The sequence below is a fragment of the Urocampus carinirostris genome, chromosome 3 (assembly GCF_059441175.1).
Source record: "Urocampus carinirostris isolate Australia breed hairy pipefish chromosome 3, RoL_Ucar_1.0, whole genome shotgun sequence".
Classification (NCBI taxonomy): Eukaryota; Metazoa; Chordata; class Actinopteri; order Syngnathiformes; family Syngnathidae; genus Urocampus; species Urocampus carinirostris.
Window position 1 is genome coordinate 52914029 of NC_142351.1, and position 17571 is coordinate 52931599.

Genomic DNA, 17571 nt, shown 5'->3' on the forward strand with positions numbered 1-17571 from the left:
CCAGCACCGCCGGGACCCTACTAAAGATAAGCGGTGCAGATAATGGATGGATGGATAGAAAATAAAATAAAAATGTTTGACCGAAATGTTTGTATTAAGCAAACCGTGTTCAACTTGGTTATAAAATGTAAAGATATTTTACATGCACGATGTAAAAACCAAAAATATTACGAACAAAATTTGACATCAACATTGCTGAGGTTTTCTCTACAAAGACAACAAACTGTTTTGCTTGTTGGAACGAAAATTTTAAATGTGTCTTACAAATGTTCTGCCTTTGTCACCTCATTAACCATTTAATGGGAAATCAAACTTGCACGCACAGCTTCTGATGTCTAAGCGGAAATACAAGGATGTTTTTTTGCAGTAGAATGTAACCACCAACAATATTCTATTCTATTCTATTCTGTTAATCAATTTTATTTGCTCTCATGTGACTGCCACTTAGTTCTGATAGTGTTTTCTGTTGTTAACATTAATTAACCTCCCTGCCTTTGGGTGAAACCAAAAACACAGCGAGTTGTAACCCTCACAACTGCATTTAGATCCAAGCCAATTCCAGAAAGCAGTAAAAAAATGACTATTTACCTGTCTAAATTCACGTTACATGAAAGTGACATTAATAAGAATATGGTGCACTCTTAAAACACTTAGCTCAAAAATAGCACTGACCCAATTTGTGGGTCAATTTGACTCATTTTGTTCTGGCTTATTTTATACAAAACGACTTCATTGTTTGGATTTTTCAACAAGTCTACTTGTGTGCAATAAGATCTTGTATAGTGTGCTGTATGAAACTGCCCAATTGTATCATTGCAAAAAAAAGGATCTTAACTGTCCTCCAGGCATCAACCGGATGAATGTAACATTCATCCAAAAACAGTAGGTGCCAGCGGATTGCTTTTTTCTATATTGATAATAGGATAGCACAGGGTCATATATAAATTAACCCTTTTTGTTTAATAAAGTTTTTTTTTGCTCATTTCAACATTTCTTTTGCAAATAAATAGTAGAAAAAAGTTAAAACATAGTAAAAAAAAAGTGATTTTTCTTTCCCACCGGCTGCCAAATTTTGCTCATGTAAATTTTTTTTTCAACAAAACAAGACAAAATACTTGGAAAATAGTTTAAAATACAATAAAAATCCCAACTACAGCCAAACTAATAACAAAAATAAATAACCAGTATAACCTCCTAAGACAGTGAACACAAATGATCAGAGAAAAACTTGATAATAAGAAAAGTAATACAATAAACATGATCATTTAAGGTTTACAAAAGATAACATAAAACTGGTGCCGGGAATTATTTTTTTTTAATTTTTCGATGAACAGTGTGCCTTGAGATTGTTTTTTATGAAGAAAGTGTGCCTGACTCAAGAAAGCTTGGGAAACACTCTTCCAAACAAAATGATCCAGAGTGTTAAGGAAAAAAATGAAAATTTTTTCAAACATTCTTATCAAAAGGACTCTTTTAAGGATAATTCCGTTGGGCAAAAACAACGTCAAAAACTCTAAAACATTCAAATTTTTGGGTGGTGGTTGTATCTTCAAAATAACAGGAGTTGTGTCGACACAACAAATTGGTTTGGGTCATTTTTACCCAAACCTGGGTTTAATTTTAATCCAACTGTTTTTAGACTGATTATTCTAGTGGATATATAGTCTCCTGGAACCTTCTATAGCAAAGACAATTATAGCCAATCATTCCCAATTAAGGATGTATTCAAGCAACTCCAGACAACCAGGTTTATGCCGAAGACAAACTATTCCACTGTGTGAAACCACATTTAGGAGATACACTTGGAACCTTTTCGTTATGTGGACATTGTTTTCTGTTGATGTTTTTGGCTTTCGTCTACGTTATTGTTCACACTATGACAACATTTCACTAACCTTTTCTTATGAAATGGCTCCCCCTGCAGTTGCTGATAGCGAATGTTGAGTACGAATAAGGTTCGATGGACGTAAGCCGAGCAGCAAATACGAAATAGGAAAGCAAAATAAAAATAAAAACCAAGGAATACAAAGCTACTACTTTAGGGAGTATCTGATCTAGATTTGTTGCAGACATGTCACAGAACTGCAAAGGTATAAAAGAAAATGAACAAACATGATAATATTTGAATTGCATTTATTTCAATTGTCTTGATTTCAACTGCAGGTAAATAGGCAACAATATTTACGATGGAACAAATCACAAGATGATCTCAAACAATGTCCGAATATTCACTTGCTGAAATCCAAATACAAAAAAAGAATATTTTCAAAGTACAGAGAGGATTAAAATGTGGTCTGAATGAGATTTAGAGAACTAAACAATTATAGAGCAAATTGATAGTTTAAGACAACAATTAACCACGTTATTATATCATAACTGTTATTAAGGCTACTGTTGTTATTGTTATTATTTGTGTCTGAATTATATTAGTGATAAGAAGCATTATATAGTTAATAGTTGGGTACTATGATGATGATGGGGTTTTGGGGTTTTTAAGGGTTATTGATCTTTCTTCGTTATTCATTATCCATTATCCGTTATCGGTCAGTTCATAATACGCTACAAAGCCTAGGAGCCGGGACACTTAGGCCCAATCCCATTTCTCTCACTCGGCCCTGAGGACCCTCCAGTGAGGTCCCTCGAAGAGGAGTGCCCTCCGCGAGTGAAGTGCAAAGCGGAAAAGGTTTGGACAAGACTTGCAAGGTTCCACCCCTGTCCAGGAGATGGCGGTAATATTAATTGGCTGTAGACCTCAGTGACGTATTGGTCTACGTCACATGTAAACAACTCGAGTCTCAACTTGTAGTGTGTCAGTTGGAGAGTTCGTGCAATGTTAAAAATGCCCGCTACTGCTGTGTTATTACCGATTGCCTGAAAGCTCATCATCTTTTCCGTGTCTCCAATAAACGGAGGAGAAATGTGCTATACTGAAGACAGCTTCGGCGCTATGTAGTGCTGATTCATCTTTACAAGGTACGTACACTCATTAAAAAAATGACCCGTTCGGTCAAATACAGTAAAAGTTAACATACAATGCACGTTCACATAATACCTTATGTTTGTGTAGACATAAATGGCAATCTACTTATTAGTATCTTAATGCCATTTTATGACATATAGTAGGGGTCTTTAGTGTGTGACATGATGAAAAGTAAACAAACACAAGAACAGTCCACCTGACCCTTAAGCTGACATAATATCGTCACCAAACTTCCCTGTACGACCCAAAAACCTTGGTTCATAAGGAATTTAATTCAAAAGAGTTGTCATTGGATATAAAAAAGCTCATTTCAACATGTTTTCATGATGCTTACATCATCTATGCCCACATTTATGTCTAAATTGTCTGTTATCTATTGTGTTCCAGAGTGGCTGTCCCATAAGCGTGGACAGGTTGGACAGGAATGTTCCCATCCTGTGCTTATGGTTCGATGTGAAGTCAAAACTCATTCAGGACTTAAGGTTGAGCAAGAAGGTCATGTGGGCCCTGCAGGAGCTGCTAAAGAGGGAACAGGGCCATGGCTGGAGGGCCTATACTGGCTGGCCCACGGTCTGTCCTACCGTGTGGTGTCACGGGTCTTCAGGGTTCCCAGGTCCACGATACACAGAATTGTCCACAGTTAATATGGAATAAATTGCCCAAAAGCCATGTTTTAGGCTTTGGAAGTCAGACCCACATTTGCATTCCGTGCTTTTCTGCATTACTATTCAATAAACATCTTTATTTTGAGTAACACCTTGGTGGTTTATTTCATAATGATGTGAGATACTGTGTGTGAACTATGTGACTGTTGGACAGAAAACAACTACAAATCACTCCAGTTTAAATAATAGTTTACTTTCAGAAAAACAAAATCACATTGGGCCGAAATACATAATAGTAAATAAATAATATGTCACAAATTGTAACAAAAATATACCAATACTTCCATAAAGCTGGAAAACACAAACTGGAACTTCATTGAGTTCTTAATAAAATAAAATATTTTCCTTTTATAAAACAAAGGGAAACATTGCAGGGATGTCACTGTTCTGGAAATTTGTCCACGAGCTTCCCAAAAAGGACGGGAACCGCTCAGTTTTGGCCACAGTTTCCTCGAGCCTTTTCCTCACTCCGGCAGACTCCGCTTTCAAAAAGTCAAGGAGTGTATCGTGCTTCCTTTTTTTTCTGGGTGATTTGGGGTTTGGCGCCGGATTAGAAGATGCCAACGACGTGCCCGTCGGTGTGGATGGCGTGGTAGCTGTGATGGTGGCCAGCTCTTCCACGGGACGTTCTACATTGGCCTTTAGGTTGGGTGGAAAAAACAAGAATTACTTAATGCTTGTGTATTGCACAAAAACAACTGTGTATAGGATGCTCAACAAGTTGATGTGAGAAATTATAGGATGTGTTCTGGATAATTATTTGATAGTGAATAGATACACAAAATTGACATGTTATTCTTATGGCTGTAAGAGCCTTCTATTGGCCAGCATCACATATGCTTTAAAATTGTCTCCACATTTGGACAACATTTTGAAAAGGTAATTAGTTTACTTAATATGTGTTTACAGAGAAGGCAGTGGACTGTGTGATAGTAATTTGTTTCAACTGTATTTCCACGTGAAATTCGGAGACATTACTCATAATGCATGATGAAAACTAATGCATTCTGATCTCACATGAAATAATCATATTGTAAATAAAACACGACACCCGAAATTGTGTGCAGTAAACAAGCGCGTATGTCCAGAACGTTATTCTGACTATGCTCCTTTAGCGACTGGCCATGTACATGTAAAAGCACGACTCGTTTAAGATACAAACAGGGATGGGCTGAACCGTGATTTTCTGCAGTTATACTACTTTAGAGTTTGTAGCGTGAAGATTATTTTTTGGCAGCTCCCTTGGTAGATTTGTGCACTTCGTAAAGTAGCGATTTTGCAATGTTCATGTTTTAACGCGAAAATACGATTTTCTATTGCATTTACGTCCAACTAAGATATCTCAATACATTTTGTTGCAAATACATGCGTGGTTGTGGAAAACTACTTACATTTGTGCGGTTCCTTTCCGGGCATGTTTGTTGATATTGAGAATTCGCAAAGCCTTCTGGGTAGTCACTTCGCTGCCAAGGGAGGTCGAGAGCCCCCTCGGTCTTGAAGTGGCTACGACATGGTTTGAGGGCACTTCTGCCTCGGTCTTGAGAGTATCGGGACACACCCCATTTTCACGTGAACGCGCAAACCGAGTGACTAGGGCACATAGCGAGTGAAAGTGCGAAGAATGGGACTCAGCCTTACTCTCAGCCAAAAGGCCAAGCTAAGGTCCTAGCCCTAAAGCCTTGCTACGATCATTGCGAATGCACCGTTCCCGGAGGTACTGCAATACCGGGCCGATGCGTGGAGTGGACAGAGCAAGCTCATATTCCATCTCCGAAATGCAAAAATCAAAGATAGTGACTTCATAGAAAGTACACAAAAGGCCAAGCTAACCAATATCCGATTAAGTTGAAAAAACACAGCCAGCACTATGATGATGATGATTATAACTGTCATGTGGCTATGTGCGTTATTATTATTTTTATCCATTATTTGTTATATGTTATTGAGCAGAATCCTTTACAGTAAAGCCTTGCAGTAAGTTGGTGTTATTATAACCATTATCAGGGATATTATTCTGTTTTTTGGTTATTATTGTCTTTATTATTATCATTATATGTCTATGATTACTGTTGCTATTTTTATTATATTGCTGTCACCATTATTTCATGCAAATTCATTCCAATCTCGGTCCATATTATAAACAAAACAACGACATGGATAAATATACTTGTGACGATGGTGAAAACTGAACAAAAACTAATCAAATGGGGACACATTCACATGAAGATAGCTTTTAATGAGAACACAAAACGAAAAAAATTACTAGGCGGCTCAAAGTTAGGGCAGACAAGTGGGAGCTTGATGCTGGAGAGATCCGGCTCAAGCTTTTTAAAGCACAGATCACGGACACTTAGAAATGGGTTATCCTCTGCCTGTGGGAGGCCTCCCCTCTAGCAGAGGTTCAAGGATATCTTGCTTGATGGTCGACACAAACAACAAAACTATCAGTTGTAACCAAAAAGCACGAAAGACATTTATTATTACTATTATAATTATTATCATTATTATTATTATAAATATTCTGTTTATATACTGTATAATGGGTCAGCAATGATGTTAATCGTGACAGTGATGATGATGATGACGTGCTGCATCCAATAATTATATAAGATTGAATAGGGGGTCGGACCAGATAAGTATAAATGCTACCCACCCCTCTCTCGTGCAATTTATTTTTTCCTACCAAGGGGCAGTGCCAAAATAAATACATTACATTTTCATGATCTGCTAAACAAATAGTACACCGATATCTTTTTAATTTTTTATTTTTTTGCGATGTAGACTTTGTAATGATAAATCCTACTTATTATTTTGAACGAAAAATGGTCACACTCTGTTAATAAGTAGCAGTTGGTTGACAACCGGACTTTTTTGTTGACCGGAAGTTATAGTTTCATTGCAATATTGTGTGACGTCACAATTACTCAACAAAAGCGGGATTTTCAAAGAGATCTTGCGATATTTGTGACAGCTGCTGAAATTGATTAGAGTCTGCTTCGGTGACTTTTTGAATTGTAAGTTAACGTACACTTATGGTTTTATTCTTCAGAATAATGTCCGAATTGAGTGGTTTATGGTGGGCTTTAGCTTTAATTAAACGCCCCACACCAGCCCTGAAAATTGAACTACAACCTCGCTAACTGCGTGTCGGTTACAATTATATTTTAACCTGAAGTCTATCTGAAGTTTAAGTGTAAACATGACCTCAAGGGAAGATTATCTAAGTTCTCCTTTTTTTGAAAGATACCACTACATTACAAAAAATAACAAGTTTGGAGATGCTGCTCACTGGTTGCTAGGTTACTCAACTGTCAGTCGTTCGACAGCTGAATGTCAAAGGAGGGCCTACACCCAAAAAAAAACTCAATTTGAAAATAAAATACGTTCACTATTTATTGGTTTAATCAAACTGCCCAAGCTAAGTTGATATTTCATTGTGTTGTTTTGGATGTACTGTATAACACATCCATCCATTATTTGCACCGCTTATCCTCAGGAGGGTTGCGGGGGTGCTGGAGCACATCCCAGCTATCTTCGGGCAGGGGACAACCTGAACTGGTTGCCAGCCAGTCGCAGGACACACAGGGACAGACTATTTGTTCGCTCATTCACACTTGGGGACAATTTGGACCGGACAATTAAACCTGATATGCATGTTTTTGGAATGTGGAAGGATACTGGAGTGCCCGGAGGAAACCAACGCAAGCACGGGAAGAACGTGCAAACTCCACACAGGAGGTTCAATCTCATGACCTCAGAACTGTGCCGCACACTCCCTAACCACTGTGCTGCCATTTATGTATATATATATATATATATATATATATATATATATATAAATAGCTGATCTAATAGCTTAGAGGACACTGTAATTTTTTGTTGTAGGTGACGAAGTTCAAAAGGATGCTAAATCTTTTGATGCCATTCTCATACAAATGGGAAACGCTCGAGAAAATCTGGTTATCAGTGCACTGTAAGCAGAAGGTCACCAAGAGCCATGTTCTTGAATATGATTTGGATACTGCGATCGAAGAAATCATAACTTCCCCACAGGTAAAAATTCTGAAGAACCAACTTCACATGTAACCAAAGTTAAGAAAAGTATTATTTAATAATTAGTTGTGATGGCTTTAACAGCACTACCCACTGCCACTAGTGCTGTATACATACACACATACATATGACTTTCCTCCAAAATATTATTATTCCATCTTCTTCTGTAAAACTTTGGCTCGCTTCTTCTCCCAGAGCTTTTGGAGTAGCCCAACGATTTATGTATAAAAAATTCCGGACGGTAATCGTGTGCTATTGCTTTTTACACGGATACGAGTTACCGTGACAACACAATTAGCTCTCAAACGAGAAAAAAGCGACATAGACAATGAATGAAGAGAGAGAGAGTCCCATTCGGAATGCTTGGAGCCCATTCATTTCATTGGGTAGCCATGGTAACCAGGGAGTTTCCAGAGGTGGCTTGAGCGGGTTACTGACCCACATTAAATTTAACCATGGGTAAATGGTGAATGTTAGAGAGCAGATGTTAGCGATGCTATGATTACTCATGCTAGCCGTAAACTCTGTAGGCGATGAGTTGGGCTGGCTCTGCCCAATTATCTGCTGCTACGGGATGATAGTCTGCTTACACATTGCCAGCAATGCTAAAAGCACAGTGGAAAAGTGTTGGGTTGGTTACGCCAAATATTAGCTCTTGTTAGCTGTAAAAGCTGTTTGCAATTAGCTAACGAGTCATAATAACAGCTAAATCCTAACAGCTTCGTGCTAACAAATTATGCTATCAAATACATGTTAACAAGTAATGCTTACAGCTACATGATTACTGCTTCATGCTAACTAATTATGCTGCTAACGGTTAAAAAACAATAATTATGCTAATTGGTTAATGCTAACAGCTTCTTGCTTACACATTATGCTAAAGGCTACTTGGTTACAATTAGATATTGACAATTTATGCTAACAACTGCATGCAGAAAAAAATGCTAATGTCTAACTGTTATAGCTTCATGCTAACAGCTATATGCTGACTGCTTCATGCTAACAAATTATGCCAATGGTTACATGCTAACGATTACATGTTTACAAATTATGCTAACGGATACATGCTAATGAGTTATTATGATGGCTAGATGCTAACAAGTGATGTTAATGTCCAAATGCTAACTGCTACATGCTAAAAATATGCTAACGGATAAATGCTAACACTTACATCCTAACAAATTATGCCAACGACTACATGCTAATGGAAATACAGGATGGTAGTCTTCCTGCAGGGCATTTCTGCCTGACGCGCCTCCTCCGGTGCCTTAGGAATGCTCGTGTGCCCTGAACACTCGGGCCTGACTGGGTCATCAGCTGGGACCAACCGGTCATTCATGTTTCGCTCCTTTAACCCCAGGACATCTCCCGGTGGCGGAGCGATGGCTGGGAAATCTCCCTGCCAACCCCACTGATGCCCCAGGTGTTGCTTGAGGGCCCCCAGCTCCTGTCATTCCTCCGCAGCCACAGCCAGAAGCTGCCCTTTTCCACCTCTTCTGACAGCTCTTTAGTTGCTCTCCAGTTACCAGCTCCTATGCATCCAAGGTCTCTGAGCAGGCAGGAGGTTGAGCCCACAAAACTCCTGCACCCCACGTCCACTGGGCATAACGTAGTTTTCCAGCCCGCCTCCCTGCACTCGGCTGCCAGGTCTTCATACTTTGCCCTATTGCTGCCTCTTTTCCCTCCTCCCAAGGGACAGTGAGCTCAACCAGGAGGACAGCCTTGCTGGCGACAGACCACAGCACAATTTCTGGCCGCAATGATGTTTCGGAGATCTCCCTGGGGAACTACAACTGTCTTTTGAGGTCAACTTTCATTCTGCACTCGCTGGCGGGCGAGAGGAGCCTTCCAGAGTGTAACGGGCAAGGGGAATTGGTGTTTTTGCGAACATTGTTGCCAGCCCTTGCAAACTGGATGAGGTGATTTTATGGAGGAGCTGCCCGACTGTTTGCTTCCTGTCTGCACCCTTCAACTACCTCTGACAGCTTCTTTATAACGGCATTGTGCCGCCACCTGTAGCGGCCTTGGGAAAGTGCCAACCTGCAGCTTGAGAAGATATGCTAAAGGCTCGCATTGATGGTACTACAGAGGGGATAGATCCCATCAGTGACAAACCACAGATGTACATTTTGGGGGCAGGGTAGTGTGTTGTAGGTTGCCCGGATCAGAAAGCTGAACCTGGCTTAAAGGATCTTCCACAGGTAGCGCCACGACAAAGGCCTGTCCATGACCCCTTCCCATGTTGTCCAGATGCCCTGTCTGCTCTGGGAAACCGCTTTGATGGTATGGCGTTCCTGCTCAGACCTTATCACTTACGTCACCACCATCCCTTTCTTCTCCCGCCTGGGAGCCTTTGAGGGGCTCCAACCAAGACCTGCTCGCCCCACTTGGACCCTGCCGACCACTTTGCGATGTTTTAACCTACCGATTGCCTGGTCGATCTCTTTTTCTGCCTTCCACCTCCTTCCTGTTTGAACTTTGGTGCCGCTGATCTAACAAGATGATCGGAGGACTCTCAAATCTATAACCATCTGGGCCTTCTCCTTGTATCCTAGGCTGATGGAATGTAGCGGTTGTTGGAGTATTAGGATAAATAGGCTAAAGTATTTACAAAGTAGTGCTTGGAGACTGGCCTAAGTTGTTGGAGTAAGAGGCTCACGTCTGAGAGGCATCTAGGCAGCCCCAGCAGCTTCCTAATATAAGATTTTGCCAGCCTATCCAGCTTGCTTGACAGTGAGGCAGGGACCTCACTCACCTTCAAAGGCCACATCACCAGTATGCTGGTAACGCCATACTTTGTATTTGCCTGGGAGCTGGCTCTCCTTGACCCTGGCTAGGCCATCTGCAAGCGGTTTCTTCATAGCCTCTGCTGCCTGCTTGTCTGAGAGGTCTGCTGTGTAGGAGCGCCCCAAGCTACGGATGGGTTGCTTTAATAGTAGCGGGATCTGCTCTCCCCCTGCACAGTGAAGATGGTATGGTCGTCCCTGATACCTTTCCTTAGGGACAGGCTTCGGGACTTAGATGGGTTGATCTTTATTCTTGCCCAGCCTACAAGCTCATCAATCCTCTTCAGCAGTCTTGATGTGCATGCTGCTGTCCGAAGAATGGTGGTGACACCATCCATGAAGCCTCGCAACGGTGGTAGCCTTTGGCCAGATGGCAGTTTCACTCGGACAACCATTTTCCTAGCCCCGATGAGAATGATTTCGAAGGCTGCGATGAACAGTATGGGGAAGATCGAACATCACATTGCTATCCCCAATTCAAGCTGCTGCCATCCTGTAGTAAAGTCCTGGTGAGCACAGCACATCTGCAAGTCTGCAAAGTCCCCCCACAGTCCCAAGTTAAAAATTAAAAATACATCTGTCTGAGCTAATAACTTTAAGCAAACAACTCAATGCTACTGGTCCTCTACCATCATCTTCCAGATCCATCACAACTCTCACAATTGCCTTGGGAATTGTCTAGTTAATACTATTGTTGTTGGGTTTTTTTTTTTTTTTTGCAGACACTTGGTTTACGGCTTTCAGGAACTTTGCTTCTTGGCGTGACTCAAATCTTTGCGAGAAAAGCGAAATATCTCCTTACAGATTGCAGTTATGCCTTTGATAAGCTCAAACTGTCATTCTGGTCAGGTAGGATCTTTTACATAACAACTCGGGCAGTAACAATTGTTTAGCAGTTCTCTATTGTCTTCTTTATTTGTGACACAGAAATGATCAATATAAGAATCATATTTGAATTAGAATAGGCTTTATTGTCATTGATATCGACGTAGTGAACATTGTTTACATCAAGATTAGCCGTGGTACTTCAAGATAAACATGAAAAATAATATAGAAAAAGAGTATTAGGATAAATAGGCTAAAGTATTTACAAAGTAGTGCTTGGAGACTGGACTAAGTTGTAAATTGCTGAAAAGTTATTTGCCACTGCCAACTTGAAGTTTATGCAACTGTATAGATATGTCCAGTGAAAATGTTTTAGTCACATACTAGAAAACATGTCTGTGAAATAACATATAGTCAATATCGTTTTTTTATCTTACTGAATATTAATTTATTGTAGACGCTCCAGATGGGAATCATGATCCGTCTTGTTTTGGGGAGGTTGAGGCCACATTCAAAGAAATCTCCTTACGTCAAGATTTTCTGTTCATGTCACATGCAGGGTAATCTTTTTAACTTGTCATCAACATTTCTACACTTCACGTCCTTGATGTACAACAAGCTCATTAGAACAGCTTGAGTTATGGCTTAAAACATTTATACACGTAATACAGTTGTGAATACTTTTAAAATGTCTTTTTTCATAACGGAATGTTACAATTGTAAAGGATGGCTAAATGGTAAGTTTGTCATTTAAAAATCCAAAGATAATGATATATATTTACATTTGATTGGTATTTATTTTTGGCTGTGGTTTCTTTCCATTAGCAACGACTTGGATGACGATTTCTTCTCACTAAACCAAAGTCGTCCAGAAGAAATCACCCTCAAGGAATATTCACGTAACCATTTTCCAGAAGCAGAATCATTTAACTACTTACAGTCAGACCGATCAATTTTGTGGAATGAAAGCAAATTATGTCCTATTTTTTACGATTGCTTGGATTGTTATTTTCCTTGTGTCCTTGTGCACAACATAGAAAATTGAACAGCATACATACCCCCAAAATCCAGATTAAAATTGATTGTCCTTTTTCTATATAGTTTGACATAGAATTAAATAACTGCAAGAGCACTAAGTGGAGTTGATGTGTTTTTGTCTTTGTAAACTGCAGTAGAAGTGTCCAAATGCCACATTACGCAGCTGGATGATATGAGCTTTCAGAATTTTGCTGAACTACAAGAATTTGGGGGAAATGATGACCTCGAGTTGAACATATGTCTTGGTAGGTTACATTCAAGGAAATCATGTTACACTACGACAGGGGTCGGCAACCTTTGATATGCGTGCCAGCAGTGGCACGTGAGGGGATACCAGTGGCACGCGAGCGCATGGCAAAGTAATGATGATTTTTTTTTTATGCGCATTTTTACATGCAATTTAGACATTTTCATTTCGCGCTGTGTTGTTTAGCGGCTTTACGGTGAGCGTGTGTCTGCGTGGTGCCTCACAGAGGAGGAGAGATCTGTGTTTTAAATCTCCCACTGAAACACCGGCGCGCCATAAATAAACGAATCACGACAGCTCCCCCAGAGAAAAAATCTCGTTCTTTTAAGCCAGCGAGGACATATCTGGCTTTGTGCAAAAAATGACCGTGCTGTTTGTGCATTATGCCTCGAGAGCGTTGTACCTCGCACGTCAAGTGTTAAACGTCATTACGAGACGAAACATGAACGTAAATTCAAGGACGAGTCTGAAAAGGCGGATACAATAAAACGCGCTGTGTCCAGGTATGGTGTAGTGCCTAAATCCGACTCCCCAGCAAAATCCTCCCCCCTTCACGTGAACGGGCATCCTGCTGCGCTTCCGACAAAAGCGATCGTATTCTATATAAAAAGCTTATTAAAACAATAAAGCGAGTTAATTAAAACAATTAAGCGATCATAGTCTATATAACGCGCTTATTAAAACAATAAAGCGCGATCGTATTTTACAATTTGCGTTTGTTAACGCGGATGCAAAAGTCACCAACACCAGAGACGAACCATTGTACGCTATGATATCCACGATCACAACTAATTGTACACAAATAGCCTTTATTTGATGTATTATAATCGCGATATGTAATTTATTTTTATCCTGAATGAAACCCTGGTTGCATTAGATCCTTTTTTTTATTTAAAATCGGACTTCCCTGCCTATACTGTTGGCAAAGTAAGACGCTCTTTAAACCTATTATGTTTTTTGGCTTTGGGATCCAACTACAGAGGAATACCTCCACTTTGTGATGTGTTACTGAATAGGGGTTCGACAGATCTAGTTAGTTTTATTACTACTATTATCAATAATAATATTAATACTATGAGAAACGTCTGAAACCCTTTAAAATCACTGTGCTGACATATTTATGTCACAGAAGGTTATCCTAGAAGTCACAAGTCTGCATCTCAAACTGGGTCCATTTTAGCAGGGGAGTCAGATTTTGGCAGGTAAAATGCCTTCCAAAATCACCCCCCCCCCCTGCTAACTCATGAATAAAAAGTCCAAATAACCCCCAAATCACTGTGTTAAAATATTTATGTCACAGAAGATTACCCTAGAAGTCACCAGTCTGTATCTCAAACAGGGTCCATTTTAGCAGGGGAGTCAGATTTTGGCAGGTAAAATGCGTTGTATCAAATTATCAATCTCATCCTCTTCTAAAACAACTATTGTGTTGTTGTTTTTACCCAACAGACAGCCTGAGAAACTGCAGCACTCACCCTGATTTTATGGACTTCAGTCGTGAAGAGAATATCTCGAAAGAAAATTCCCCAAACCTCCAGTATGGTAAACAGTGCAGTTTTTATATGGTTTAATATCTTTGACAAAAACAACTGAAGTTTTCTTATTTTAAAATTCTATCTGTTCTCTAGTTGAGGAGAGAGAAATAGATCTTGTCGAGGAAGGGACTTCTGTGCCAGCTTACAAACAGACAACCTTCACAACCTTGCCAGCTTCCAGACAGATAACCCTCACACTTGGGCCTGTGCCTGACATTTGTATGCACAACCTAATTCGTTTTTCTTTTTGTGCAAGCCATATATACAGCACTATAAACCATCTTTGATCAAATGAAACAACTCTAATAGTCTTATATAACTATCCACTGGCAGACAATTGCTTCATAATAAACATTATTAGCCATTTAAACCATAGTTTTATCCTCACTTTAATGCTTCATTTTGTACTGTTTGGTTTTGCTTTAAGTAATGATTTAATTGAACAGCCAACTGCATCCGTCAGCCAGTGAATGATAAGGACAACGTTTGAACATGTGAATGGCATTACAGAATCCTTCAATTATCTAATCAGTAAGCGCAAAAGGGAGAGGAAGGAGGAAGAGCAAGTTTATCTTGGACCAAAAGACGATTCTATCTGATAAAGCCATGCAGAAGCAGTTCAGTGATTATTCTGATCTGGTCATCACCCTGACTTTGGCTCCACCAACTCGGGAGCTCATGCACTGGAAAAAAACTGGGACGGCAATCCAACTGCTGACACAGATGTGCTCCAAAGTAATGGGCTCAGATATTAAAGAGGTACATCATTCACACTGATACCCCCCAACCCACCACACCCCATCCTCCTATTTTAAAACATATGATTCTACCGGGGAATATGTTTTCCATTGACAGGCTTTTCCCAAAAAAATCATCCAGGTGACATATGAGGCAGAAGAAATCATGCGGCAAGATGAGCATGACGGTAAGGTGATCTGAACTCACTAAGCAAGTATTGTCTATAACTTTTTAAGTTTATAAATAGGCGACTACTGAAACACTGACAATTTACCCGCCTGTTTTTTAAAATCTTGGTGCATTCTTTATGTGCTGTATGTTTTGTAAGATTACAGCGATATGAGTCCAAAGAGCACACTTAGCCTCCACGATTCCTCATCAGAACACATGCCCACAGACTTGACCTATTCTAGCTGCAGCTTGGGTCATATAGAGCCGATGGAGGTAAGACCAACTATTTCTGGCCAATTGCCAAATGTCATTGCATTACATTCAGTTTGTTTCTGACAGGTTGAATATGATGGACTGGAAAAAAGTAATTCGGAGTTTGCACTAGAAGAATCTATGTTGGTCCATACATCCCATAAAGAGCAGCACATCCAGGTGATCTTAAACATCAGTTTTGCCAAGCTTAATCTTTTTTGTAATTGGAACAAAAAAACATTAAACATGTTGCTATTACTAAAGTATTTCTAGATAAAGATTGGTGCTAAGTGTAAAATGTTGTCACATGGAATAGTGTTCTTGTATGCCCAACTTGGCAACATGGGGGCAATATAAGACTAACAATGAGCAGGGTGAAGCTCCATATGTGATAGGTACTGCAAAGACTTGGTTTGACATTTCAAAGTTTCAAACACACCCTTCATTTTCATTAAGACAAGAACTTAGCAGAGGTTGCTTGGGAGAGCCCTTTACTTTCCTACATTGCTCTTTTCTTATTTTACACTCCCCCATGTATGTTGATCATAGACACCTTGGTACCACATTCAGTGAAGTTCTTCCTTTGCTTGGCATTTATGATAAGCATGTAGTGCTCCATGACAAAATATGTTCCTTAATAGCTAACTATGGCCTCAATAGACAACGGAGCACTCCACACTCATTGCGCATGTGGTACCCCAGCTTGTATGTAGTATACGCCCTTAACAAAAATGTTGCTTTACTTTTCCCAGTTTTATCAACCTATGCAAAAGTGTGAAAGATGGGCTGCTTTATGTAAAGGACGGCTGTAGCAGTTGGCTTCTGTTAAATAGTCTCACACCTCCCTGTAGATTAGGCTGCCACAACCGGTACATAACAGGCGTCCTTTGTAACTTGCAGTCTTTGCTGATCAGCCAAAACTTTGAGGAGCAGCAGACAGTGTTCCAACAGGCACACTCACTCATGAAATCCCTAAATGTAAGCAATAGTTTTTATTTTTGTACTGATGCGAAGCTGCTTTGATGTAAAAATGTTCAACTAACTAACCTCACTTTTTTTTTAAAGTAAGTGAAAATTAATAGATTTCTTAATTATTTTGTGGTCTACAAGTAATCACTTGGCAGCCAGATTTGGTCTTCAGCCTACAAACTTAACATTTTGCAGGATGTATAATTCAATTTAAAGTAAGAGCACAAGGATTCAAAAGTGTGTTTGTGCATTTGTGTGTGTTCGTGACAGTTTTATCATGACACTCCGTTCTGCTTGAGGGACCTCTGCACAGGACAGAACCGCTTGAAAGTGGCCAGAATGTTTCAATGTTTACTTGTCCTGCAGAAGAGCGGGATAGTCATTCTTTCCCAAAATGCGCCATACCAGGACATATTTGTCAGCCCTTGCCCTGGAATCTCTCTGCTGGAAAACAAGAATATTTAAGAAGGCAAGTTGTCAGTACAGTTTGTACACCTTGGTGTTCTCTGTTCTGGAGCACGCGTGCGTTAACAATAACACATATTTTAAAAAATGTATATATATGTATGTATATATATATAATATATATATGTATATGTATATGTGTGTGTGTGTGTATGTATTTGTGTTATTCTAGAGGAACTTTGACTTCAAATGATCATTCATGTTGGACCATTACATATTTTTTGATGATGTTGTTTGAATTCAGTGATGATGCTGTTGTAAAAGCCATCCAAAATTTGATCAAACTGTACACTATATGTACCATTAGTCATTAAATTATTAAGACAGAATTTGAACATGTAGCATTTTCTATGTTGAATAACAGTTGGTTGGCTGTGTCACTTATGGCAGGTTCCAATATGTTATAATCAAACTTCTAGCAGCAATTACTCACTGTTCTGTGGCAGTTTGCAGGAAATAGTTTGCTACATATTGACGGTTCTGTGAAGCTATTTCGAAGCCAAGAGGTAAAGCAGCATAAAAAATACTGTCCATAAATTGTGTTTTTTTTCACATGTAATGTCGAAGCTGCAACACACAATTGTAAAGAATGATAATTATTTTGAATCTATTTGTTACGTGGGACCAACTTGGGAGGAAATGCAACCCATAAATATGCTCAGCGTCCAAGTTACAGGCTATATCAGAAATTAAGTCAGTCACTGGAAATATTTTTTGCTATAATATTTAGACAGTCCCACACTTACAGAAACTTTCTAGCCACATATAAACCTGTCAAGGACCCACTCGAGGTGGTGCGGAAGCACAGTGCAGAAACACAGATTAGTGTGATAGTGACGGAGGTCTT

At 39.6% G+C, this 17571-nt stretch overlaps 1 protein-coding gene, 1 long non-coding RNA gene and 1 pseudogene across 7 annotated transcripts; 1 reads left to right on the top strand and 2 right to left on the bottom strand.

Annotated features, from left to right (window-relative positions):
- Nucleotides 1-3822: 3822 nt before the first annotated feature.
- LOC148370088 (uncharacterized) lies at nucleotides 3823-5392 on the bottom strand. Its single transcript, XR_015849902.1, has 2 exons — nucleotides 5037-5392; nucleotides 3823-4284 (listed from the first exon to the last, which is right to left on the bottom strand). It is a non-coding gene; the product is annotated as an uncharacterized LOC148370088 (long non-coding RNA).
- LOC148370089 (U2 spliceosomal RNA) lies at nucleotides 5338-5474 on the bottom strand (annotated as a pseudogene).
- A 1106-nt stretch (nucleotides 5475-6580) lies between these two features.
- On the top strand, nucleotides 6581-17031 carry LOC148370090 (double-strand-break repair protein rad21-like protein 1). 6 transcript variants are annotated; one of them, XM_088330054.1, is made up of 14 exons: nucleotides 6581-6659; nucleotides 7531-7698; nucleotides 11207-11333; nucleotides 11767-11869; nucleotides 12135-12208; nucleotides 12482-12592; nucleotides 14044-14136; nucleotides 14223-14348; nucleotides 14662-14888; nucleotides 15009-15054; nucleotides 15196-15311; nucleotides 15378-15470; nucleotides 16191-16268; nucleotides 16530-17031. In XM_088330054.1, the coding sequence occupies exons 2-14, from the start codon at nucleotides 7549-7551 to the stop codon at nucleotides 16722-16724; spliced, it is 1539 nt and encodes a 512-aa protein (XP_088186180.1). In that variant the 5' UTR covers nucleotides 6581-6659; nucleotides 7531-7548; the 3' UTR covers nucleotides 16725-17031. The 6 variants fall into 6 exon arrangements, with proteins under 6 accessions (XP_088186180.1, XP_088186182.1, XP_088186179.1 ...); XM_088330056.1 differs by having other exon boundaries at nucleotides 14734-14888; nucleotides 14985-15054; XM_088330053.1 differs by having other exon boundaries at nucleotides 14985-15054; nucleotides 16530-17030.
- The last annotated feature ends 540 nt before the right edge of the window (nucleotides 17032-17571 follow it).

What these genes read in the sequence shown, in the direction of transcription:
- LOC148370090 (XM_088330053.1), top strand. Translation starts at nt 7,549, where the DNA reads ATGCTAAATCTTTTGATGCCATTCTCATACAAATGGGAAACGCTCGAG. An exon ending in TGGGCCTGTGCCTGACATTT is followed by an intron (nt 14,349 to 14,661) that starts GTATGCACAACC and finishes TTATCTAATCAG; the next exon opens with TAAGCGCAAAAGGGAGAGGA. An exon ending in GTCATATAGAGCCGATGGAG is followed by an intron (nt 15,312 to 15,377) that starts GTAAGACCAACT and finishes TGTTTCTGACAG; the next exon opens with GTTGAATATGATGGACTGGA.